At 42.0% G+C, this 25540-nt stretch overlaps 1 protein-coding gene across 1 annotated transcript in view; it reads left to right on the plus strand.

Moving 5' to 3' along the window:
• Nucleotides 1-2038: 2038 nt before the first annotated feature.
• The window catches only part of dner (delta/notch-like EGF repeat containing), a 58340-nt gene continuing 34838 nt past the window's right edge, over nt 2039-25540 (plus strand). The window contains exon 1 of the mRNA XM_084558352.1: nt 2039-2455. Coding sequence (XP_084414478.1) covers nt 2099-2455 — 357 coding nt within the window. The 5' untranslated portion in view covers nt 2039-2098. The remainder of the gene's footprint in view (nt 2456-25540) is intronic.

The raw sequence follows: 25540 nt of genomic DNA on the forward strand, positions 1-25540 counted from the left end.
TTTGAGTTGCTCTGTCGGTCTCACTGACACTGTTGGCTCTTAATGCTGGATCTTTACCCTCCACCCCGCCCCACAAACCAGAAAGCTTAGCCTTAGATTTAACATTATATAAGACGTGTGCGGGAGGATTAAGGAATTACAAAACACTAATAAACCTATTTTTCTTGGATTGCTCTTACATCTTAATAATTGAACCCAAATGGATTTTCTCTGTGAGACAGAGAGATTGCTGTTTATTGTAAACAAGAGAGAACATTTTCAGCCTCCTCTGAGGAGAGTCGTGATGGACTACAGGCCGTGGGTTTGGCCTCCACCAGCAACAGGCTCCACTGGTTTGCCGTCTGCAGTGCTCGTGACAGTTTTAGTGCACACTGTGTGAAGATTCATTGTAGAAGTGGCAGAGTGTAATGCCAGCATCTCATAAACAACCACAAGGTCTTGCACTGACCTCAGCATGTATGCCGCGGCCTATTAGAAGCATGCAACTATAAATAAGGGCCTGATAATCATAAAAGCTGACAACGTCTTCGTCAGTTGTAATTGTATTGACTGAGAAAAACAACATTGAGGATGGCTAAAATTTGTCATATTGAAAACAGTGTTTTCCAAGTAGATTACTGCATCTGAATGTGTCACTTGTTTGTTAGCCTAAACCTATTTGTTCTACTGTGTTATCTGATTTAAGGATACATATTCATACACATTAAAAAAGACCCCTGAAGTTTTGTATCACACTTTCGTAAGGTTGGGATGTTCTGAGAGAAAAACGAATCGTGACTTCAGTTGGACGCAGCTCAAAAGTACACACGTTATAATCGTAATCCTGCACTTAAACTCATAAAACGTCTCAAGAGCTCCGGCCTGCTAAATGACTTCTTTTATTAAACATCTCAATATGAAGCATCGACTGGCGAAGAGCCCATGCAGCAGTTGTTGTCTGCAGAGTTTCTCCAGTCTCAGCTGCTGAAGCTTTTAATGGGGTTCTTGATGGCCTCCTTCTTACACGGTCACTCAGTTTGTGGGGACCTCAGATGAATATATTTCGTAGACTGCCACTTAAATGTAATTTATTCTTGACACACAGCTGATCTGGAATTAAAAACTAGACTTTTAATTACAAATTAAAACACTGCGACCACTGCAGTGCAAAGAAAACGTCTTCAAAGTGGTGACTTGGTGTGTCAGGGAAAAATCTGCCTCAAGTGACTAGACTACCCGCTAAAAAGCCTATGCAGATAACTGCCGGTGGCATCTTGAAAAGCTAAAACGGGGGCTTTTATTCTTTTTAAACCTAAGTGCACCTGTTCTTTTGAGTTTGAAGAAACCTGACTGCTCGCAAAAATAAGAAAAAATTATTCACACTGCAAATGATTTCCTCTGATCACCCACAGCTGTGATGTGATAGCACCATGATAACTGATGAATGAGTGGATGATCCATGAGCATTATGACGAGCCACTTTCAGTACCTCAGCCAACCTTGATCAGGAGGATTTTGCTGTTTTCAGACTGGGGCTGCATCGTCTCCCTGCTAATACCGCCTGTTATCACTCGAAAGCAGCTGATCTAATGACAAAGCTCCCCCAACACCACCGCCTCCCCTTCCCTCACTCACTCCCTCCTTGGAGGCCCAGCTCCAAGAAGTGGTTATGGGTGATGAGACTCCAAATGAGGATGGTGCAGCAGATCTCCTCTCCGCGGTTACTCTGCACAGTGGGTATATGAGAGAAACCAGGAGAGGGAGGGGTAGTGTGGTGGATGAAGGTGGGGAGGGGGCAGAGTGTGTGAGTGTCGTCAGCGATCGTCGTCACTGTGACTCTGAGACGGAGAAGAGCCCAGAGCCCTCCCCTTCTCCTCCTGCATCCATACCTTCTCTTCCTCCTCCACTCCATCAGCCAGTCTGCTTTCAGTCACAGCTGAGGCTCAGCATCCTAACAGCCTGCCTCCTCCTCCTCCTCCTCCTCCTCCTTACTCTCTCTCTCTCTCACACACACACAGTTGCTCACACACCTCTCTCAGTTGCCGCTGAGCCCAGCCAACGCAAACAGTAGCTCTGAACAAAGAGGAGAAAGAACACCCGACAGAAAAAGAGGACCAGGATGAGGATGAGTGTGTCCAGTGTGCCGGCGGTTCCCTGCCGCCGTCCCACACAGACTGCGCGGAGCTTCACGCCCCCCCTGCGTCTCCTCCTCCTCCTCCTCTTCCTCCTGCTCCTGACCGGCAGCGGCAGCAGCAGCAGCATCGGGGCCGTCCCCTCCGCTTTCCAGCTGGCCCCGGACACCCCGGCCCCGGCCGAGCCCACCCCGACCCAGGCCACACCTCGTCCGGACCCCTGCGAGGGCCGACCCTGCCTCAATGGGGGACTCTGCTTGGCCCTCCCCTCTGCTGGCAGGCCAGAGGACACCTGGGAGTACATGTGCACATGCAACCAGGGCTTCACTGGACGCAACTGTGAGGTATGGACCCATTTAGTTTTGACCCTTAACTACCTGCATGACACAGGCTTGATGCTGACCAGTCTCTGTGTTACACACGTGAACTTGTTGCTTAGTTATGACCGAGTTGATCACACACGCTGAGTGCACCACCTTGTGTTACTTTACAAAGCAGAGAATACATTTCTCAATTCTATTTCACTTTTTTGTTTTCGTTTTCTATCAAACATGTTATTGTCACTGGCTATTATCCCACTGCTGCATTAATCCCACACGATGCTGCGTTACGTTACAATATATGTTGTTATATACGCTGTTCACAGTTTTTTTTTTTTCTTAACGGGAGCTTGTGCTGTCACTGAGAAACGGAGACAAGTGCTGCGTTGCTGTGGCAACAGGAAGGAAGAGCGGCAGCAGAGAGATGCGAGTGAAAACTGTGAATGTGCGTGCGTGTGCTGTACGTTCATGAGGCAAAGTGTGCATTTGTGTGTGTGTGGATAAAGTTCTGAATTATGCTACGCTCGAATGTGCGTCTACCCTGAGTCTTTTCTTCACACTCGGGGTGCAGATGATTTGGCCGAAGTGTCTCATCTCCTCCTGCATTCATTAACTCCATCTGGACATATATCCAGTCAGGAATAAGATAGGTGCTCTTCTCTCTCAGGTGCCACAGCATCTCTCATTCGTAAAGCCACTCATGTCTGTCAGCGATGCTACCTGTCCCTCTGAAAACCAGTTCACATGATGACATTACTCTGGTTATAGCATACAGCTAACATAAAAGGCCGACATTAAAACCACTGGAACTGTGAAATGTGTGTCTTTTTTTTTTCTGTTTCCTGATGTCGCTCTTCACTTCAGTTCTCACTTCTCTATTCCAATTCATCACCTTATTGATCTTCACATTAACAAACTCTTCTACTGGATTGCTCAAGCTTCATTTGATGCTTACGGTAAATGGGCTGTGCAGCATTAGGCTCAATAGGCGGCCAGGCCTCTGAGTCATGCTGGGGTGAAGGAGAGCATCCACCGGCAGCAGAGAGGACAAATGAGTCTGCTGCAGCATCACCACAGAGGGAGACAGCAAGGTGACTGTGTGAATTTTAGCAGAGTCACCAACAGGTGGCAGCCACATCCCCCCCCCCCATGCGTTTACACATGTGTACGCATACATCATGTTCCCTCGGCCCGCGCATGTAAGCAGTATGACAGTGGAAGGTGTGGACAGGTGAGCCTGCTTGTAGTGTGAAATCATTTAGTGGAGCATTTAGCCGGGGAGCTGATCACTGTCTCCTTGACTGTCCTGGTTTCCTCTCTCAGAATAGAAAGCAGCTGCAGTTGGTTATCTGCAGTCTGCTTCGCTGCTGCTGCTCTGCTCAAGCTGCACAAACCACAGAGGACAATGTTGTCAAACGGCCTGAGCTGTGGCTGGACATCACATTCCAAAAAAAATAAATAAAATGAAAAAATCCACGGCATCGCTGCCTGAGCACAGTTCTCTTCTGCAGTAAAATATCGAGACCACCGCAACTGAAGCTTCGTTCCTCTTATGCACCAAAGCTCAGGTCTGACACAAACCCCAAGCTGGGCCCAAGGGGAATCATTGATTTTTGCCTTGCTCCCCTCTTTCTGGTTGTTTCTTCTCCATGGAAACCGGAGCAGCAGTCAATTGTGATTTGGTAAATGACCTGACTGCCTGAGCATGGAGCTGGTTTACATCTACTGTCCTCGGCGTGCGTCACAACACAGATGGTCCTGTGAGAGAGAGGGAAGGGAGACTGAAGGAAAGGGCACAAGAAAGCAAAAGGAGAGATGAGGAGGAAAAGGAAAGAGAAAAAAGAGGATGGGTGTTGGACAGGGGGACAACAAGCAGAAAACTATGGATCTCTTTTTTTGTAGAGAGTGAAGTCTTAGTTTCGTAGCGTGGTCATGCACTCACCTCCTTCTTCTCACCTGGTAGAAGAAGCTTAAACTCAATTTGAATAGTGGGTTTAGTAATAAAACTCTGTCATGCCTGTTAAATTCCAGATATTTTGCAACATTTTTTAAATTCTCTGGCAAAGCTGCTTATCCTGCTTTGCGACTTATCGCCCTGGTATCACGGAGGCCTAATGCAAACCGTAGCAGCAGCAGCAGACACCGTGGGGCAAACAAACCCACTCTACTTGTTAAACTCACTGGGTTTTAATATCTCCCCACACCTTTTCCTGGATGGTGCCCTCTAATCTGTCCAGTCGGAATTCACCGGAACTGGCCCTTCTGTGAGTTATTAGCTTTTCGGCCTCTCGTGTATTCATTATTGAAGGGCCTGTTGTCCACCCTGATGGATTCGGTAGCTTGCTTAACAACACAGCAGGACTGTGGCAGCACAAAACAGCCATCCGTCACGAAACAAGTTCAGGCAGCTATTCCCAGGTAGGGTTATATGAAAGCAGTGGATCATTTGACGACTGATCCTAAGTTTGGCATTATGAAGACAGAATGGAAAAGGGATATAACACAGCTGGAACTAAACTGTTTCTGCAGCAGGTACGTCTGCCTCAGCTTCATAAGCTGGCACTGTATGAGCATGTTGGAGCTGGGAGGCTCTTTGATGCTTGTGGTCCTGTTTTAGATCTCAGCTAAGAGATTCGCTAATCACCATTCCCTCCATCTCATCACCTTGCGGTGCGTTCTCACTCTCGAGTTCCCAAGTTTTGCTCTTGCATAAGCATCATCTTCAGCCCTTTTGCTGTCATTCTTGGTCTCCCCTTTTTACCTCCCACAGCCCTGTGTAAGAACAGATTTTAGGAATATTGTGAACAATGCTCATCCAGATTCTTCCCCAAAGCTTGAGCCAGCATATGGTTAGTTTAGCCTAGCATTAAGAAACTGAATATGTGGTGAACTGTCAGCCTGGTTCTGTCTTATTTGTTGAGTAATGTATACATATTGTATAAATGCTCTTTTTTTGGCCACGAGCACCTTTAACCCCTTGTCGCCGAGTGTCGCATATTCGTGACGTACTGTTTCCGCTCAGACTGCAGCCGAAATAACGCATGTAATGTCAGTTTGTGCACATTCAAAAAATACTTAGGAACCTTTTGCAAGCACTAGTTTCTCATAGGACCGGTCGGAGTGGTAAGCAAAAACACAAATAATGAATTTCTTTATATAATTGAAAAATCAATTCTGATTTGATTTACAATTATATATATATATATATATATATATATATATATATATATATATATAAAATAATTATTTATGTTTGTGCTTTGAAGCTGATGCTAAATTAAGTGGAGATTGTTAATTTGTCTATAGTACACAGTATGGATATAATTTTAGGTGTGATGCAAATTAGACAACAGGCATGAAAGGTAAAAATGGTAAAACATTTACTGAAATTACAAAATCGATATGTACAAATACATTACAAATTCAAATTACATACTATACACTATAACACCAACTATTATAATCCAATTTGAAACAGAGTTCAAGCGTTTCACTTAGGACTTATAAACTTTAAAACTGTTAATTCACCGTTAATTCACAAATGAGGATTACGTGCATTATTTCCATTGGCTATATATACTATTTTATATTTCGTTCGGTTATTTTGGTTGCAGTCTGAATGGAAGCAGTGCGTCGCGAATTCGCGACACTCTGCGTCAAGGGGTTAACACTTTCAAATTTTGGACAAAGCCAGACCAGCTGTTTCCTTTATCAACAGTCTTGGTCCTTAGCTGAGCTAACCATTTCCTGCTCGTCAAATTTGATGTTAAAACGTACACAAAAGTGCTATGGTTGCATTGCTATGTTGCCAAAGAACAGATTTACAACTGTAGTTTGCTACAAAATACAGAGATGGAGCTGATTACATTAATCAGCATTCATTTTTACGAAAATGTTTTAAAATAGCTTGTCAATGAATGACACAGTGTACTTGTTATCTCTATAAATGTAGTAACTGTATGCTGACATAAGCTGTACCCTCCACAAAAGCATCAAGGAGCTAAATGTGCTGCAGAGAGATTCTTGAAATAACTTGCTTTTGCTTTGTAATCAAGTTCAGTTACTTTTTTTTTTTTTTTATCTTCACAAGAGCCAGAAGCACATTCAAGATGTTCATCAGATGTTGAGATGTGAGTTCATCCCAGATCTCTTTTGTTAGTGAGTTTCAGAAAGTGTCGGGCAGAAATCTACATTAATTTGGTAGTGACAGAAAGTATTTATTCCATTCCAGTTAGGCACGATGCAACAACACACCAATGCATAAGTTGCTGCACTAACAAAAAAACATCTCCTGACAGGACTCAGTGAAAGTAAACAAAGACAAGTCCCAAAGCTCATCGGAACTGTGAGAAAGGGAAGTGTGGCTGTGTGGTTGTGTGGCGGTCAGCTCTTGTCTCCCAGGGCCATTCACTCGGCTGCTACACATAGCGCCTCAGCTCCATCCAATTAAGGAGGGCTCAGAGCTCATCACCAGCCTTTGGTCTCTTTGATATCCCTGGCTTGTTAGTCAGAGGGAAGATAGAAGCCACAAGGAAAATAGTTCTATTTAAATAAATATATGCATGCTTCAGTAGACTCTCTCATCCTCTTGCAACAGGGGGACTTCTTTTTACTGCTCTAATGAGTCACTTGTGCTGAACGGCTAGTGAACTGTGTGTTCAGCTAAGTTCTTGAAATTTTTAATGAAATCGGTCGAGCCTGCAAAAAAACAACAAAACAACAACAACAACAACAAAAAATCACTCCAGTGCATCACATCATAGTTTGACAGATGTGTTGTAGAAGTGATTATCAAACCTGCTTGAGAGTTAGCCGACTCTAAAATCTGGATCACATTAATGAATTTCCTAATGGATATTCACGCATAACAGATGATGGGTTTTTTTTTGTTTGTTTTTTTTTTTTTATTATTTTACTGCAGCAGACTGTAGTTATTAGCAAATAAAACCCAAGTTCAGTTTAGGAAGAAATCAGAATGACCTTAAACTTTGATCATTGACCAAATTCAGAACCTGCTTTACACTCCAAAATGGGAACAGGAATAAGACAGGTAGAAACACTGGACAAGAGACAGTCCAGATATCACAGAGCGGCCTCTAAGTGTATTATTTTGGGGGGAAAGTAAAACAACTCAACCACTCCACAGCGTGATGGAAACATGTCTTTTACATGATGAAATGTCCATTTTAAAGTTGAAATTTTGCACTGCGGGTTGCAGAATTTTAGTCAATGCGTAAAATGTTGCAGATTCAAATATATGATAGACATCAGGACACTGTTGCGCTGGTCACCCTTGTGTAATTAGATTCACATGCTTTGATGGACTCAGCGATTACCCTGCCGGCAGCTTTGATATTTGATATAGCAGTACCCATTGGCAAAATGAGACTTCTTTGAGCTATTATCACTGAGCTATCACTGCCATTCATGTTGATGTCTCTAGATGTTACAAGGCGGACTGTGCTCCCTTTGAACAGGAGGGCTTGTGGCCAACACTTTGGTGTTCATTTCCATATCACACATCACCTGGTCTTTTGATCCGCGGAAAGTGCACGAGGAGGTGCTGGTGTGATGGGTCAGTGAGGGCTGATGCATATGGATGACAGAGGAGTTAGCCTGCAGTGGATACAAAACCAAGTGCAGATACTGATTCCTGGTTGTTCAGTAGTAATGTTTAAGTTGACTCTCCCAGCCACCGCTTCCTAAACCATAGGAAAAATACAGTCTACACCTCTGGGACAGCAGTAGTAGAGGTAATCTAAAGAAAGTATGCCATTCAAAGTTTTCTGTAAAATATCAACTATTTCAGTTGTTTCTGCAGTCTTCCTCCACAAGTTCTGCGTCATCTGATAATCTCTGCACTCCCTAATGGATGTATACTAAAGATGCCCATAGAGAAGGACTGCTTGTTCCTGCCTGTTGCTGTAGTTCATCCATTTTGTATATGTGCCAGCTGTGCCTTGTTGCCAGGTTACAAATATTGGGAGATATGCGACCAGCTGGAATGACCAAAGCATATGACATCACCTTACCGAAGCTGCTGTTGTGCTCGAAGGACTGGTCTTTGTGCGCTTGTGCTTCTGTAAACACTGCTTTAAACTTTTCTGCTCGCTCTTGACACAAGCCAATCCTCTCCTAAATGTCAGGTCCTGCTCCTGAAAAAAAAATCAATCTGCACCTCCGATTAGGTACAGGAAGTACACCATTCAGACACAATGGCGGGTATCCCACCACATGATCAATCACTTTTGTCTAGACTCAAATATTATTGGATGATTGAATATTGATTATTGAAATCCATTCACGGTGCCCAGAGGATGGATCATACAGACGCTGGGCGACTTTAGCGCAACCATGACGTTCGTTCTCCTCAGAGTGAAATAACTTTGTGGAAGCTTTAATTTTTCATTTGGTTCATCTTCAGGTCAAATTTTTAGGATATACAGTGCTCTGTATATATTTCTTTGTGACTAAATATCTAAAAGACTAATGAGACTCCCATTAGCTTTACCTGCACTTTGTGTGTACCATTGAGCAAATCATAGCACACTAGCTAACTAAACTAAGATGTTTTAGAAGTGTTTAAGGCAAATTAAAGCACAGCTGAGGTGAAACATAACCTCACAGGCCTCAAATCTCACCATTCAACTTTATAACCACCTGAAACAGGGCATTACTCAACTAACATTAAAACCACTGACAGGAGAAGTAATTAACATTGACCATCTTGTGACAATTGAAACTTTTGGACCTGGGAAACTTTTGGACCTAGCATTCATGTGGATGTTTCTTAGACATGTAGCACCCACCTAGACTAGACCAGACACCCCCACCCCATAGCAATGACACTCCTTGATGGCAGCAGCCATCCCCAGCAGGATGCAGCCTGACACAGACACACACACAAAAACGCTTTAGGAACAACTAAAAGAACATGAAGAACAGTGCAAGGTATTGACCTGGCCTCCAAATTCACTAGATCCCAAACTTTTCAAGTATCTGTGTAATGATCCACAGAGGCCCCTCCCCTCAACCCATAGGACCCAAAGGCCCCCACTAACAACATTCTGTTGCCAGACACCACAGGACATGAGCCCACAACTGTTTTGGAGGCACAAGGGAGACCTATACAATATTAGGAGGGTGGTCATACTGTTATGTCTGATCGGTGTACATGACAGTTCACAGCTTTTGGAAACTATTATCAACAAGACAGATGGCTAAAGACCAGCACAAAATTCATTAGTAAGGCAGCAGGAACACACAACTCTGCTAGCAACAAATTAAAAGCAATAAAAAGATAATAAAATCGGTTCATCAACTTCTTTCAAACACTACTGATAGCTCACATATCTGCAGTCCTATTTTTTTTGATTGCTTCCACCCGTCACAAACAGAGCTTTTATCTCTGTGTCATTGGCTCTTTAATTTTCCTTGAGTCTGGTAATGATACAGTACATCCCCCTCTGTCCTGGATAGAACAAGTCATTATATTTCTCCCCATGGTTTAGTTTAGGTGTTTTTTTTATTGCATCTTGTCTGCCCTCGTTTCTATTTTTATCTTTAATGGAGCAGCGGGTTGTGTCACTATCCACTGTATGATGTAAAAGAAGGTCAGAGGAGTACTTAGTCAGCACTAATTCTCCCCGATAATAACCCACAGCAAACTCTGACACCATCATTGTACTGTCGCTTCTAATGATTAGTCTTGTTGTTGCCGCTGCTGTCAACATAATGAGAGTGTGAGGCACGAGGGAGGTGTGATGCTGGTGTGTGACACGTGTGTTTGTTTTTGTGTGTACGTAGACGCTCTAACCTTCCCTTGTGTGTATGAGCCGGCCCTTATTTTTATCCTCACACTGAGACTGAGTTGCTGTACAGTACCAGCTAATAACAACGAACACATGAATGGAGACGTAAGATGAGTGTAGCTGTCTGATTTAAGCACAGGCTGAATTTATTTGTCTTGAAAAACATTAAGTTAACCGCTGCTGGCAACTGTCAACTGAGTATGATGGATATGTCACTCACTACTGAGTAGATTAGATCAAAACAAAAAAAATAAAAATGGGACCATTTCCCAACAGAAAGTGATTACCGTGAACACAGCACCAGGGGGAATGAACGAAGAGACACGACAGCGGAGGAACATCAGGCTACTTTGCTCTTATGTGAACCTCTTCTCATCTACAAACACACCAAGAACACTTTATGTGGTGAAAATGTAAATGATATTATAGATATATTTGAAACAGATCATAATGAAGACCATAAGAGTTACATGGAAAGAAAACCATGTCATTGAACAAGCCCCTTATTACTGTTTATCTGGATTAGATTCATTGTTGCAACATTATTGCGTAACCAAAAACTATGTTCATGCTTCTTTATATCTCAGTTTTCAAGAGCCTCCTTCAGTCATACAATATTTCTACACATTAAACTCCACATGAACAAGAATAAGTACTTTTTGTATTATCACAGTTAACAATTTCAGGCATTGGGTCTTTTAGAGAATTCCTTTCACTCCTTTATTGTGTGTGGTGGTTTTTAAGTAAATCAGTTATGCAAAACTCAACTCAAAAACAACACCTAATAAGGTGGTTGCCAAACAGGTCGATGTTTAGAGTAGTGCTTCGCCTCCCTGGTTGGGCTCACCCCTCGCTCCTCCCCCTAACAGAAGTCTAGAATGTTTATTAAGAAGCATTCTTGTGTTTTTGTGGACCTGAGAAATGGCATCGCTCGCTGCCCAAGCACTGTTCCAGTTCAAAGTACGCATCTGTCCAAGTACAGTTCTGTTCTTTCCTCACCCGTTTCATTCAGTAAGCAACTTGTGTGGACTTGGAGCAGCCAGGAATCTCAAGCGTCATCAGTTACACTGCTGTCCCGAGAAAGAATGATCATACTGTTTCTCCAGAGTCTATACAGAGTCCAACTTGTCAAGTCCGACCTATGAACAACACAATTCTTAAGTTCGTGCACCTTTTATTGATGAACGCCCACTGATAATTGATTGATACAAATATCAAACTGGAGGCTTTCAGTCAGTGCAGAAACCAATGGGCGACATCACTGTGGATGCATCCATCTTTTATTTACTGTCTTTATTTGTTGCATTGGTACAACCTTGCAGAGATAACTGGTTTGGGAAACTAAACCTCAACATGACACAGGATCTGAACCATACAGCTGTGTTGGAAGAGGGACTGGCGGCGGAGCTAGCGCACTTGCCATCCTCTGCTCCATTGCCGTCTTTCCTCCAAAGCACGGTGACTCAGAAACAGATGCAGAACTGTCTCCTGCTTGCCTCCTCGCACATAAAATGTCAGTTGAGTTTAAATGACAATATGTTATTTAATGAGGCCAACTGGGAGACAAGGCGGCACGCCGTGGCGTACGTGTGTGCGCGCGGTGCACCGGTGCGTGTCACGAACAACTTCTTGCAGCTGCAGAACAATAAATGCCAGCTTAATCCAAAAAAAATAAATAAAAATCCCTTCAGGACTGGTAGAGCACCTCCGACAGAGAGAGGAGCGAGGAGCAGTCAGCAGCCTCGGGCGTTAGACACAGAGATTAGCTTGTATTAACAGCTGGGCCTGTCTTCCAGTTGATAGGAGAGACGGCTGTGGAGACGTTGGCTGTTTGTCGGAGACTGTGGTGGGAATTTATTCATCAAAAAGTACACGGAGTAATAATGGATACGTTTGCCTAAAATGAGGTCTTGGTGAAAGGAGAGAGCTGACTTGTACGCAGCAAACTATTCAAGTAAAAGTTGTATGTTGATTCATTGTAATCAATGCACCTAAACTCTGTACTTTTTACATCCTACAACAAATTAAATTCAGTCCTAGTACGTAAATAACATAGTTTTGTGTTGTTATTTACTGAATCTGACATAATACTACTATCAAGTCCTTATATCATATGTAACAGTATAGCTTAAGCATTGAAACCTAACGTTCCTGAGATCTTGCTATGTTTAATTAAACCTTTTCTATGTTCCTGTTTGTTCTGTGTTCCAGATCAATATTTTTCATTTACAATTTTGTCCTTCGAATTGACAAAACTCCCCATTAGTCTCCATGTACTTGTTAGGTCCATGGTTCAGTTTCTGTGTGAATGGGCTTTATAACATCAAGTGTTACCGCACTGGTAACACAGCACTGGTGTGTTCAGCCTGAGTTCGAGCTGTCTGCTGGGAGGAATCGATCCTGTCTGGAGCTTCGCCTCCTGCTGATTCATCCACCTCCAGCAGCTCCGCTCTGATCACATCAAACCCCATTGATCGCCAGTCAACCGCTGTTTATCAACGGGGGGGTTTTTACACATATATGAGATTTGCCCTCCTTTAGCTTTTGAGTTTATGCTTGCAACATTTCAAAAAAAGTATTGAAACTTGTTAAGAAATATGCTGTAATCCAATGTTACCTGTTTCCTATGTTTGACAAATATTGAACTCAAAAGAAACTGATCCCAGTAGACACATTGTGTCTTAAAGTACTTTTAACCTAGCTGTGCTTCTATCTCAAAGTAAATAAAAGTTTGAAACGCAATGTCAGAGGGGATCTTATAAGATTTTCAACAGCCAATGTTGTCTTATATTTTTTATATTCTTTGAATTGAGCTGTTACAGAGTTTTGACCAAATCAAGAAGCCTCATTTATTTGATAAAGATAAAAGATTATTGTTTTTCCCTGCAACACAAAGCAACCTCACTTTCCTAACCACCTTCTCAGGGTAAAGACTGAGTGACCAATTTTCTTGCACAAGTCAGCTCTGCTTTTGAGTTTCACAACACCAACAGTGAGGTCAGAGGATGTTTTGGGGTTTTGAGGACACTGAAAAAGAAAGTTTTCAGAGTGAAAACATCTCCCAAAGCTGCATAGTTATTATTCTAATATTAAAAATCATGTTGAAGCTCTGGACCTGCCATTAAAGACTCATGGTGATGATTACATGCAAGTCAGTTGGCCTGTTCCTAAGCTTTTTACCGCATTTCACTAAAATACTGTATGTTGACACATTTTTGAGAAACCATCCAACCAAAAACATAACTGAGGTACTAAGGCTACTGTGGCTTAATTTGACTGAGTCGCACATAAACTGTCCTGCTACAGAGTATTCGTCTTTTCGAGTAACATTTACTAAAATCTAAAGTGCGGCACATATTTTGGAATTTTTGTTTTTTTAATTTAAGGCCTACACACCAAACGGCAGCAATGAAGGCTGACTGCGCTTGGACCAAAAAGATAAACTTGTCCACAACATTAATACTATAGCCAATGTTCAACTAGTACATACCATAGACTGTATATAAATATGAACAATGCGTCCCCACTTCCTTGCATTGGCCAAACTAAGGCTATTTTCCCAGGGCCTTGGGCAGCGCCATCTTTGCAAATTTGGAGCCAGAGTCTGTGCAGTACGGTCCGAGACTGGAGCTAACTCTCAGGCCCTAGGGGACTACTTTACGGAGCAGTTGGCTTGGCAACTTGTAGTCATCATGATGTCACATTATGTTTTTATAGCATCAAATAACTAACTAAAACGACACTTATCAGAAAAATGAACACTTCAGTATGCATCAGCATTATATTAAGTAAACTGACAGAAACCATCCTTGGTTTCCAAATTATTTCATGTGTACTTTAGTGTTTTAGCTCGACCCAAGTCCCATCCACTAACATGGAGGAGGTGGAGCTTATGACCTATACTGCAGTCAGACACCAGGGGGAGCTCTACTTGCTTGGACTTCACTTTCTGTTCTGTTCTGTTCTGTCTCCATCTTTATCAGCATCTGGGCTAGCCATGAAGATTTCCAAACCCCTGATCAAAGCTGGCCTCTCCTCGGTGCTGCTGGTCAAATGGTTTTCCCTTTACAGATGTTCACGTCATGAAAATATTTGTGTATTGAGTTGTGCAGAACAGACGAAGATGAAAAATAATGGTCATCGCCACCTATTCAACATGCTCAATTGCTGCGGTCTGACCAGTGTAACAGACGCTCACAGATGTCCTGATATTGACAAACAGCCAACCTACGGCTTGATCTGTCAACACAGCCTTTACTTTGTGTTGCTTTTCCATCAGTGAATTCACAGCCCCTTGGATTTATCTGCTGTCCCTGATTAGAAAAAATGTTTTCCTCCTGCACAAACTGATTATCTTGTTGATAGCGCTGCAGCCACGCTTAGCACAGCTCTTGACACAGTCGCCCCCTAGTAAAAGAAGGTCATAAATCAGAAGAGGTACAATTTGCAAATGTGCACGAAAGCTGGAAAGAGGGCTGACCCCTGGTTCGATGTGTTGCTGCCTTTTCTTTGGCCTTTGAGAGTGAAGGAAAGTAAGAATATACTGAACCTGAGTGGTTCAAGTGCTGCTGAAGTCTTGGCATTACTACAAGTAGGAATATATTGAATGCACATTGTTAGTTTGTTAATCTTCTGTGGGTTTTGGGGAACAGTTGGGGGAACAGTTTCTTTTACATCAGTAATATTTATTGGTATTTTTATTTGGACAGACTGAACACACCAGTTTACCTTATTTCCTTTTTCATATTAACCATGTTCCTTCCTGTCATCCTGCTCTCTCCCACAGTCATCATTCAAACATGTTTTGCGGGCGTGCATTGCAAATCCCAGTCAGATGGTCTGGAGCTGCTCGAACAGAATGAAAGGCTGCGTCTTCACTGTTGTGGCTTCTAAAAACATTCTCTTCCTCTTCGGGGACAAACCCGGTGGGAGGAGAGCGATGATACATGTCCAGTGTCGCCTCCTACTAGGAGGCCCAGTTTTCATTGCTATGGCCTCGTTCCTCCACTCGAGTTTCTATGGCAACAGAGCAATGACGAGGAGAGCCAAAAGATCAACAGGTGGAGAGCACATAACACCAAGCAGAAAATTCAGAAAAGGAACATAAATGATCTGGCCCACATGAAGCACACAGAGTAACCTGTGGATGGCGTGATAGGTTTCTATTTTGAATGGTCCGGTTTCTTACAGGATGATTTCTGTGCACAGCAGCCTCTCTGCTGCAACACTTCCTGAGAGGCAGGTAAAGCGAGCGGTGATCATTTCAGTCTTGATTTTTCATGACAATGGGAACAGGACGTTCCACTTCCAGTGATTCAGTGACTAATTCCCTGTGGCAGTAGGACCAGCTCCAGACCCATTTTTAGCCTGACATTAAGCAAAGAAGGATTGTGGTTATTTCCACATCGGCTACATACGGTGCCTATTTAAAACAATAAGATGTAACTTGAAAAATAGAGTTCTGAAAATGACAAAAGCCTCAAGGCATGTCACGTCTTTGATTCGGCTGCAGAAACTGTTTTGCTTTCATGCCCGCAACCGATTAATCATGTCAGCGGTAGGTGTCACCTTTTTACATAGAGCGAATATCTTGTTTTGAAAGGAACCTTGTGTGTATGTAGGTCAGAGCGAGCAGCGAGCATGTAGATCACTGCGCAGAATGACATCCATCTCTAACAGATGTGGCCCCAGACACAGTCTGATGTTGCATTATAACGTGATTCTCCTGCTGAAAGACATCGACAGTATAATTCACCTTTTGGAATTCCCATTACAAATTGCCAGTGATGGAGAGTAACTAAGTGCATATTTAAATATAATTTTAAGGAACGTCAGCTGAATATCCCCTCTTTATGCTCCTATTTCAGAGGGAAGTTTCTTTCTTTGACATCTTTAGAAAACAGTAAATATTACCCTTTAATATATCTGAAGAACAGTCTGTAGTCTTGGTCACATTTCAGATCTCTGGAAGTTAACAGGTCTAACAAATAAAACTTCAATAAATGGTTCAATATTTGACAGACAAAAACAAAATCCAAACAGATTTATCTTCTCTCATCTTATTCATCTCAGGGTCTTTCAGATTTATCTGCCATCCCTTAATATAAAATTGGGTAATCATGTATATTCCAATAGTCAATGATGGTTCACTAATAATAATCTAATGATGATAACTACATAGTACTTACTAATAACAATGTATTTTTACGTAAATAGTTTTTTTTTTTTTATGCTGGAGTCCATGAATGTATTGGTGAGTAAGGGATCTTAATACTGCTCCCACCACCGCCACACACAATCTACTGTACAGTATATCCAAACCTGTTGGACTAATTTCCTATAATGCCTTATAACTACTGCTTCTGCTCCTCAGTAAGTCAGCTCTCAGTGGGAAGTAACTTTTTATGCTGAAGGTAATGATGAAACAGCGTGTCACGCAGAGAGACAGCTTAAAAGCCAGGAGGAGGGCTTCCATCTGAATCCAGAGGTCTTTTGTGCTGCACAGCAGAGCCTGCATCTGATTTAATGCTTCAAAGAAGGTAAAAGGGAAGGAGAATACAGAAAAAGACCCAGCTGCTGATCCAGTGGTGTTATTGCTATAACCTCCTTGAAATATAATGGATGGATAGACTCACATACAGCGCATCAACTGTCAGCAGTGGCCTGACAGAGAGATGAAATCCTCTTCCTTAAACTGGAAACACTTTTGTGACTGAGCCATCACTGTGACCGCAGATCCGTCGACTAAACATTCACACACTCTATGAGGGGATGAAAATCTGTGTTGGGAAGGATACTTTTAAAATCTATTCCGTTACAGAATACAGAATACATGCCCCAAAATGTAATTTGAAACATGTTCTGTTACATTACTCAGTCTGAGTAATTTTTGTGAATACTTGGATTACTTCCATATTCATTCATTCATTCATTCAAATCAGCACATACGAGACTGTCAAGTGGCATGTTAACTCAGCATGTAGCTATCTGCAATTATTTTAAAGAGTTAAGATAGCAAGGTAACCAGGAACACTGCAGACCACTACCCCTGACTAATTAAAAAAAAAAAAAAGAACTTCATTTAAGATTTTTCATGTTGAAGGCGGATTCTTTGGATGCTGAAAGGAGGTCGGTTGCAGGCAGGCAGAGGTTGCACTGCACAGTAATGTTGCGTTCTCCCTTCTCTTTCTTTAATGTGAAGTGCTGGCTCTGCTGTGCCGGCCCCCGCTCCAGCTCCAGCTCCTGCTCCAACTCCATTATCTTGCTAATCACGCAAATGGCTCAGCTGTTTAATGTTGTAGAGTCTTTGGTTGCATGTTCTACACTAGGGCTTCTGGGAAATGCTTAGAGTTGCCTTCATTTATTAAGAGAGTGTATAAACACATGAATAAAAGTACCGCCATGTAATCCGTTGATTTCAACAATGTAAGTGTATACTAATTATCATCTATTTAATTTGTAACTGTAATGGTATACAGTTACTCATCATTTGTATTTTAAATACATAACGCCAGTGCATGTAATCCCTTACTCCTCTGTGATGATTAACTGTACAAAGACAGAATTTCTCTTACAAAATGCAATCTTTTGTAATTTTCCATCTTGCATTCCACTTAAAAATTATTTTTTTCAGCTGTGAGCAGCTCTTTGGTTATTACTGCACTGTATTATGGAACAATAGGATATGGCAACAGCACACTCACAAATCATGCACTTCTTGTATGCAAAGGACCATTGTACTGATTACCTGTCAGTCAGAGTGTTGCTCATACTGAAAAATCTTTTTTCACAAGAGGTCTCTTTTGCCAACTAGAAGGCCTGTATTGCATGGAGGAAGAAGCCCATATTCTGCCTCTCAGTTCTTGAACTAACTTTGCGGTTGGAGTGATAAGTGTTGGTGATTCACTGTGCCCTGGTCCTGCTTCACCTGGTGTACATGTCCTGTAGGTTGGACAGTACAGATCTGATTATTTACATCAGCTGTCTCTTTGGAGCTGCAGTTTCTGTACCAAGCAGAGATGCTACCAGACTAGATGGTAGTCCTGATCAGATCAGGCATAACATCATGGCATTATTCCTAATATTGTGTTGGTCCGCCTTGGTCCCCCCACAACAGCCCTGACCAATAACATGGACTCCATTAGACTACTGCAGATATGCTGTTTCCATGAAAGGGTCTGCAGCAATGCTTAGGTAGGTGGTACGTGTGAAAGTCACATCCACATGGATAGCAGGACCCAAGGTTTCCCAGCAGAGCATTGGCCAAAGCATGTGACTGCCTCCACCAGCACGCCTTCTTCCCATAGTGCATCTTGGTGCCTTGTGTTCCCCAGGTAAGCGATACACACGCACCCAGCTACCAACGTGATGTAAAAGAAAACGTGACTCATCAGACCAGACCACCTTCTTCCATTGCTCCGTGGTCCAGTTCTGATCCAGTTCACGTGCCCAAAGTTGGCGCTTTTATATTCATATTATATTCATTATATTCCTAATATTGTGTAGGTCTCCCTCGTGCTTCCAAAACAGTTGTGACTCATCAGAGGATTGACAAGGACAGGAGTGCCCTGTTGTGTCTGACAATAGAATGTTGTTAGTGGGGTCCTTTGGGTCCTGTGAGGACTGATGTGGATGTGGAAAAGAGAGCTTTTCTCTAACTTTATGAGACAGACAATTCAGCATTCAGGCATTCATGCAGTGATTAGTCGGCTGTGAGGAGATGAGAAAGGAGCCAGCGATTGAACTTCTCTCTATGTGTCTCCTTTTTCATATCGTTTCTCATGTAAATAAACAAGTGCATGGAGTGGATGGTCTGAAATGTGTACTGTTATCATATAATGTCTCTTCCACTGACAATGACTGCTGACTTTTCTGTCAGCTGACATCCTGCTCTGTGTTGAAGCAGTTGGGTTCCCTCCATATGAGCCGGGTTCTGCAGGTTTCTTCCTGTGAAAAGGAGTTTTTCCTTTGTGCTTGCTCTGGGGGTTTTCTAAAGTGAGACAACTTGAATTGTTAGACACTATGTAAATCAAACTGAATTGAATTGTTTGATCTGGATTTGTTTATGCATACTTTGACCCTGAGTTTTCTCCACAAGCTTTGCATGAACAGAACACTGCATACTTTTCCAAATGCCTATAAATCGCCACTGAAGTGTAAGCTTTCGAATCACAAATCCAGACTAAAGCACATTTTAATGATCTGGTTATTTCACTCATGTTTTGATTCAAATGAACCCCTAAAAAGTGGACACCTGTCAAATGCAGCTGTAGGTCCCGGTTAAGTAAGGTGTTTGTTGCAATACAATATGGAGGACTTTCTGTGTGCAGAAATGCTCAAAGTCGGCAGTAAGTGTTATTGTCTGTTCTTGTGGCGACAGCTATTAATACTGTATAGTCTCAACACTGACACAGATCCGATGTTGAAGTCACAGCTATGACTGCAGAGCTGTGAAGTGGCCTCATTAGAGAACTTATCCGTCAAACAGACACGCTGTCATTGTAATATGAAAAAGACGCATATTGAAGATGTTATATTGAACCTAAAAGTAAAAAAAACAAAACAAAACAAAAAACCCCCCAGAAAAACTCAATCTGTCAGTGCGTCTGCCAGAACATCAGCTTTGGATAATTTTACAAAGAGCCCGAGAGCTCCAGATCCATTTTAGTCCCCTGTCTGGTAGAATAAGGAAAGAGACAACTGTGTCCCAGTCCTCGAGAAGAGACGCATGAGTCCCCTGCAGCCTCAACTCTACTTGGATAGGTATAAATAGAGCCTTGCAGCACCTCCTCTCTTAAATCATTTTCATCTCACTTAGTATTCTCCTTACTCCTCTCCTCCTCCCACTCTTCTTGGTCTCATTTTGCATCAATCCCCCTATATCGCTCTGTCTGGTTTGGCATTTGGCGAAGTTGAGCAGTAATTGTCTTTTGAGGGATGATGTCAGGCAATCGTGGCGGGGTTATTTAATGTCATTTGCTTAGAGAGCAAGAGTCCTCCTGCCATGGCTTGCCTTTTGAGCAAAAGGCGTGAAGAAATGGAAGAGTCACAGACAAACTGATGAAATAAAGATACATACTGATGTAAAACTTATGCTTTGGATAGAAATTTATCAGCATGAGTGGCAGTTTGGTCTCATTACCATGACCCCCTCCCATCTTTCCCCTGTTCCTGCATTTACATCTAGTTATGCATCGAGCGTAGAGAGACTGGAATTTATCAAGGTGCTCTGCCGTGTTTGTGTAGGCCTTGTGTAGCCACATTTTGAAAGAAGAGTTAGTCTTTGAAGCTGCAGGGACAGGAAGTGATGGGGAAGTTTGAGAGAGAGAGAGGGGGAGGGAGGGTTGGGAGACGCTTTGATGTGCAGAAATAGATAACATTAAAGCCCGCTGACAAAACACACTTTCTGGCCACAACACAACCATCACCCAGTGCTACTGCATCAACTTGGACGAATATGAAGCGAGGTGGTAGCAGAATAATGTGGGATTGGATTTTGGGAAATGTGACGCCTAGTGAATATGAGCACAATCAAATTCTTGGAGGGAATTTGATTCTTTTTAGGAACTGACGTCAGGCGGAAGATGGTGAACGTGTTTGTGTCCTTGCAGCTACAGATGGCACCTCATCAATAAGTGTGCCTATTAGGATGTGTCACATGGCTCTGCCTGAGTCAGACAGTTATAGATGGAATATTAAAAGAAATCTGTTTCGGGGCCTTAATCCTTCCCCCAGATGCACTAATGTGGAGCAAAAGACATTTAGTTGCTTCATCAGAGAGCTCTTAAGAGAGAATTGAGGAATGTAATTTGTCATTCTTATCCTACACTCCTGAAGGCTTTAGTCGGAAAAATGTGTTGTTTTGGTTCGAGGGGCTTCTCAAAACACTGTGCAAGGAGACCATTCTACTCTTTGTTTATCTTTGACATTGGCTGGTTTAATGAGGACTTGTGACGTGACTTGTCAGCAATTATATTCAGTGTTGGTAGTGGTTAACCAGTGGTGGCGTCTGCCAAATCTCTGAGGGAGGGTAATTGTTGCAATCAGTATTGGTGTACAGCAACATCCCACTGTCAGTGCCTGTAATGTGTTTGGCTCTACAGTGAATAGATATTCCACAGTGATCATGACCAGATGGTTAGTCATTTACACAACTACTATAGTATTAATAAAAAGAAACTGACACAAATTGACTCCTACAATATATTTTAGGAGCAGTAACTGCAGAAACAAGAGCAGTGACATAATTATGTAATTTAAATTGCACTGTTCACTCTTTCAGACCAGATAAATGATCATTTACTTTCTCAGTGAAATCAGGCATGTCCCTGATTAGTTTCCCCTCCATGGAATGCATGACCTTCAGACGTTGCAGGTCATTGTCTTTCACATGAATGTTTTTGTCACAGGCTAACTGGTTGCACCAGTGATCTTTAGCTTTGATTACAGCATGCATTCGCTGTGGCATTGTTTCGATAAACTTCTGTAATGCCACAAGATTTATTTCCATCCAGTGTTGCATAAATTTTTCACCAGACCTGACCAACTGCAGCAACCCCAGATCATAGCACTGCCCCCACAGGCTTGTACAGTAGGCACTAGGCATGATGGGTGCATCACTTCATCTGCCTCTCTTCTTACCCTGATGCCCCCATCACTCTGGAACAGGGTAAATCTGGACTCATCAGACCACATGACCTTCTTCCATTGCTCCAGAGTCCAATCTTTATGCTCCCTAGCAAGTTGAAGCCTTATTTTTCACTGATTAGTGGTTTTCTTAAGACTACACAGCTGTTCAGTCCCCTTGAGTTCCCTTCACATTGTACGTGTGGAAATGATCTCACTATTAAACATAGCCCTGAGTTCTACTGTTGTTTTTCTTCAATTTGATTTCACCGAACGATTAATTGATCGCAGATCATGATTAATCAGGATTTTTTTCCAACCACATTTCTTCATTGAAGACAATGGTTCCCCACTATCCTTCTAGTTTCTAATAATGTGTTGGACAGTTCTTAACCCAATTTTAGTAGTTTCTACAATCTCCTTAGATGTTTTCTCTACTTGATGCATGCCAATAATTTGACCCTTCTCAAACAGACTAACATCTTTTCCATGACCACGGGACGTGTCTTTAGACATGGTTGTTTAAAAAATGAGAAGCTACTCATTGCATCAGTTAGGGTTAAATAACTTGTTGCCAGCTGAAAGATAATCACCCATGCAGTAATTATCCAATAGGAGGCTCCTACCTATTTGCTTAGTTGAATCCCGATGGCGACTTTTTTTTTGGCCAGGCAGTGTATAACAGTTTAGGGCTGCAACTAAAGACTATCTTGATAACAACTAGTCAGCAAAAAAAACAAAAAAAACAAAAACAAAAAACATGCATACAGTGTTAATATTGTGGCGCCCCACCTGGGTCAAATTTGCTTCACCATGGTCTCATAACGAACCAGACAGTTTGCCAGTATATCACTGGGCTAACACAGAAAAACAAATTACTAATCATAATTACACAATCAACCAATTCAGAATCGAAAAAAAAAAAAATAATTATTGAAATAAAACAAGAACCTGAAACAGAGTCTGCTCTTGCGAACTGCAGTCAAATTTCTCAACACCATTAACACAAAATCAAACTAAATAACACAAAATGAAAATGAAATGTACAATAAACACAAAAACGTAAATGTAAATGAACTTCAAATAAAACTGAGGAAAATGAAAATGAAATAAAACTGAATAAAACAAAAATGAAATGAAACAAAATAAAATGAAAGTGAACAAAAATGGAAACGATGCAAAATGCACCACAGAGAATGAACTCTGTAAATGAAGAGTGAAACAAAAATTAAAACAAATGATCATAAAATAAAACAATGATAATGGTGGAACCCCAACACTAGCTGGAGCGGTGACAGGTGCAGGTGGAGGTGATGGAGCCACAGCAGACTTGGGGTGTGGGCTGGACGTAGCTAGCTGTTCTTGTTCAGTCTGTCTTCCTCCATTGGTGGAGGGAACAGGAGGGGATGGAGCCGCAGCCACAGAAGTCTCCTGTTCTTGGCTTGATGCATGTTGTTCCTCCACTGCATGCAGGCTGGTATAGAGCAGCACTGGTTCAGCAGTGGTGGTGAGGAAAGATGGAGGAAACGATGAACAGATTTCCGCTGCTGCAGCATCAACAATGGTGTTGAGCAGGTCTGCTGCAAAACTGTTCAGACTCAGGTGTACGCCTGTCTAACGTTCTCCTGGATGGACTTGATCATGTTGTCTCTTGTGGCCCGGGAGAACGTGACCCGCAGGAATATGGAGGACAGAGCACCGTAGACCCGCTCCTCTACTGCTCTTGTAACTCCAATGAAATGAGTGGCAGATGTAACTTACTGTAAGTTTGGAGGCATGGGCTCTGAAGAGTGGAGGAGCCTTCTGGCTTCAAACTCCACATCTCCATTTTTCATGTGGTTCATCACCTCCCACATCTGAAACAAGAAAATAAAAGAGGTGTTGAGCTGATTGAACATGATATGTGAAGTGATATGTATCAATTGCGAACAAGTGTACAGTCTTTTCAAGAGTGTGTCCTTACCAGCTGGACAAGAGGTTTGGAATGGGTCTTATGGAAGCCATCCATTTCGAATTCCCACATCCTTCAAAACACAAAGAAAACAAGAGTTTAATCTTTATAGTTCCTCTTTATGAGCAGAGTGAAAGTCAAGTGTGGTGCGTTATATACGTTTCTGTGTGTGTTTCTCGAGTACTCACTGGATTCTCAGAGTCTTCTTGCTCTCCTCCATCAGCAGCTCAATCATGTCTTCAACAGATATGTTGCATGAGAGCTGTTTGCTCCGCTGAAGCCTCAAAAGTTCAGAAATAAGTGCAATCTAAATAAAATACAAAAGACCAGATGGGGCCCTGCGATGGACTGGCGACCTCTGAATACAGAGCTGGAGTAAGACATTTAGGGATGTGCCCAATGATCAGTGATTACAGGACATTTTTTTTAAACATATGTATTTGTATGGAGGACCATAAGTGAAATTAAAACATTTTACTAACAAATAATTAATTGTACAATATAAACAGACATTACTTAATCTGATTACAAATATACTTATTAATGTAGAAATAAAAGTACTAAATTACAGGATTTAATATATTATTTTATATTTTAATGGACATCCAATAGATCATCTATAAAAAATATTTACAAATGTACAATTTATCCATCAGTAAATAGTTACATGATTCACTTATTAACTGCTATATGTTGTTTTTGTAAAAAAAAATTTAATTCAACAACTGAATTTACTAATTCAATTTGTATTTAGATTTTAAAAAGGCATTTTAAAGGGCACTTTTTCTTCTTTCTGGAGTCAAAGAAATCTGCCTAGGCCTTCACAATTAAAACAGCAGGCAGCTTAAGCTTGAAATACATTGTAATGATGCTGTTCCTTTAACCAATCACATTTCAAGTTCTCTTATTATTCTTAGGCCTTTTCTGTGGCCTACGGTAGCGTCAGCATTTTCACGTCCTCTGATTGGAGGGTGAGAGCCGCTCCGTTTAAACCAAACTAGCGGTTAATGTTCATCTGTTTCAAGCTGCAGAACTAACTCGCCCCTGTTAACGCTTTGAAGCTATTTTTTGAATTTGAAACAGATATTTAGCACAAAACAACCTCTAAGCCTCGGAGGAGAAGGGGGATGAGGGACCAAATATTTTTGGGATGGATTTTGCAATTCCATTGTTCACACTGTGGGCAATAAAGTTATGGCCTGGTGTAGTCAGTAACTGTGCATTGTTGCTGAGCGGCATATGAAATGTTGCTCAAGTTCTTGTTGAGGTTCTTATGTCACACACTCTAATATTTCATTGGACCGCCTTTAGCTTTGGCATTGTTTCAATAAGCTTCTGCATTTTTTTGGCCAGGCAGTATATTTTCTGTAAGGCTCTGAAATGTATGCTATGTGCCCAGCACCAGATGGCTGACAGACAAAGTTAGCATTTATCATCTTTGAAGTCGGATATTTCCCTTAGGAGCAGCTGGAGTCAGCAGTGAAGCTCCATCTGCATAAATAAAGGTTTAAAGCTGTTCATTGATCTTTTTGAACCACCAGGGGGCACTGGAGAAAGCTAAAGACAACTGTAACATACAGCGACCAGGCATAAGCCTAAAACCACTGACAGAAGAAGTAAATAACATTGGCCATCTTGTGACAACACAATGTTCTGCTGGGAAACTTTTGGACCTGGCATTCATGTGGATGTTACTTAGACATGTAGCACCCACCGAGACCA

Source organism: Chelon labrosus (genome assembly GCF_963514085.1).
Source record: "Chelon labrosus genome assembly, chromosome: 13".
NCBI classification, from domain to species: domain Eukaryota; kingdom Metazoa; phylum Chordata; class Actinopteri; order Mugiliformes; family Mugilidae; genus Chelon; species Chelon labrosus.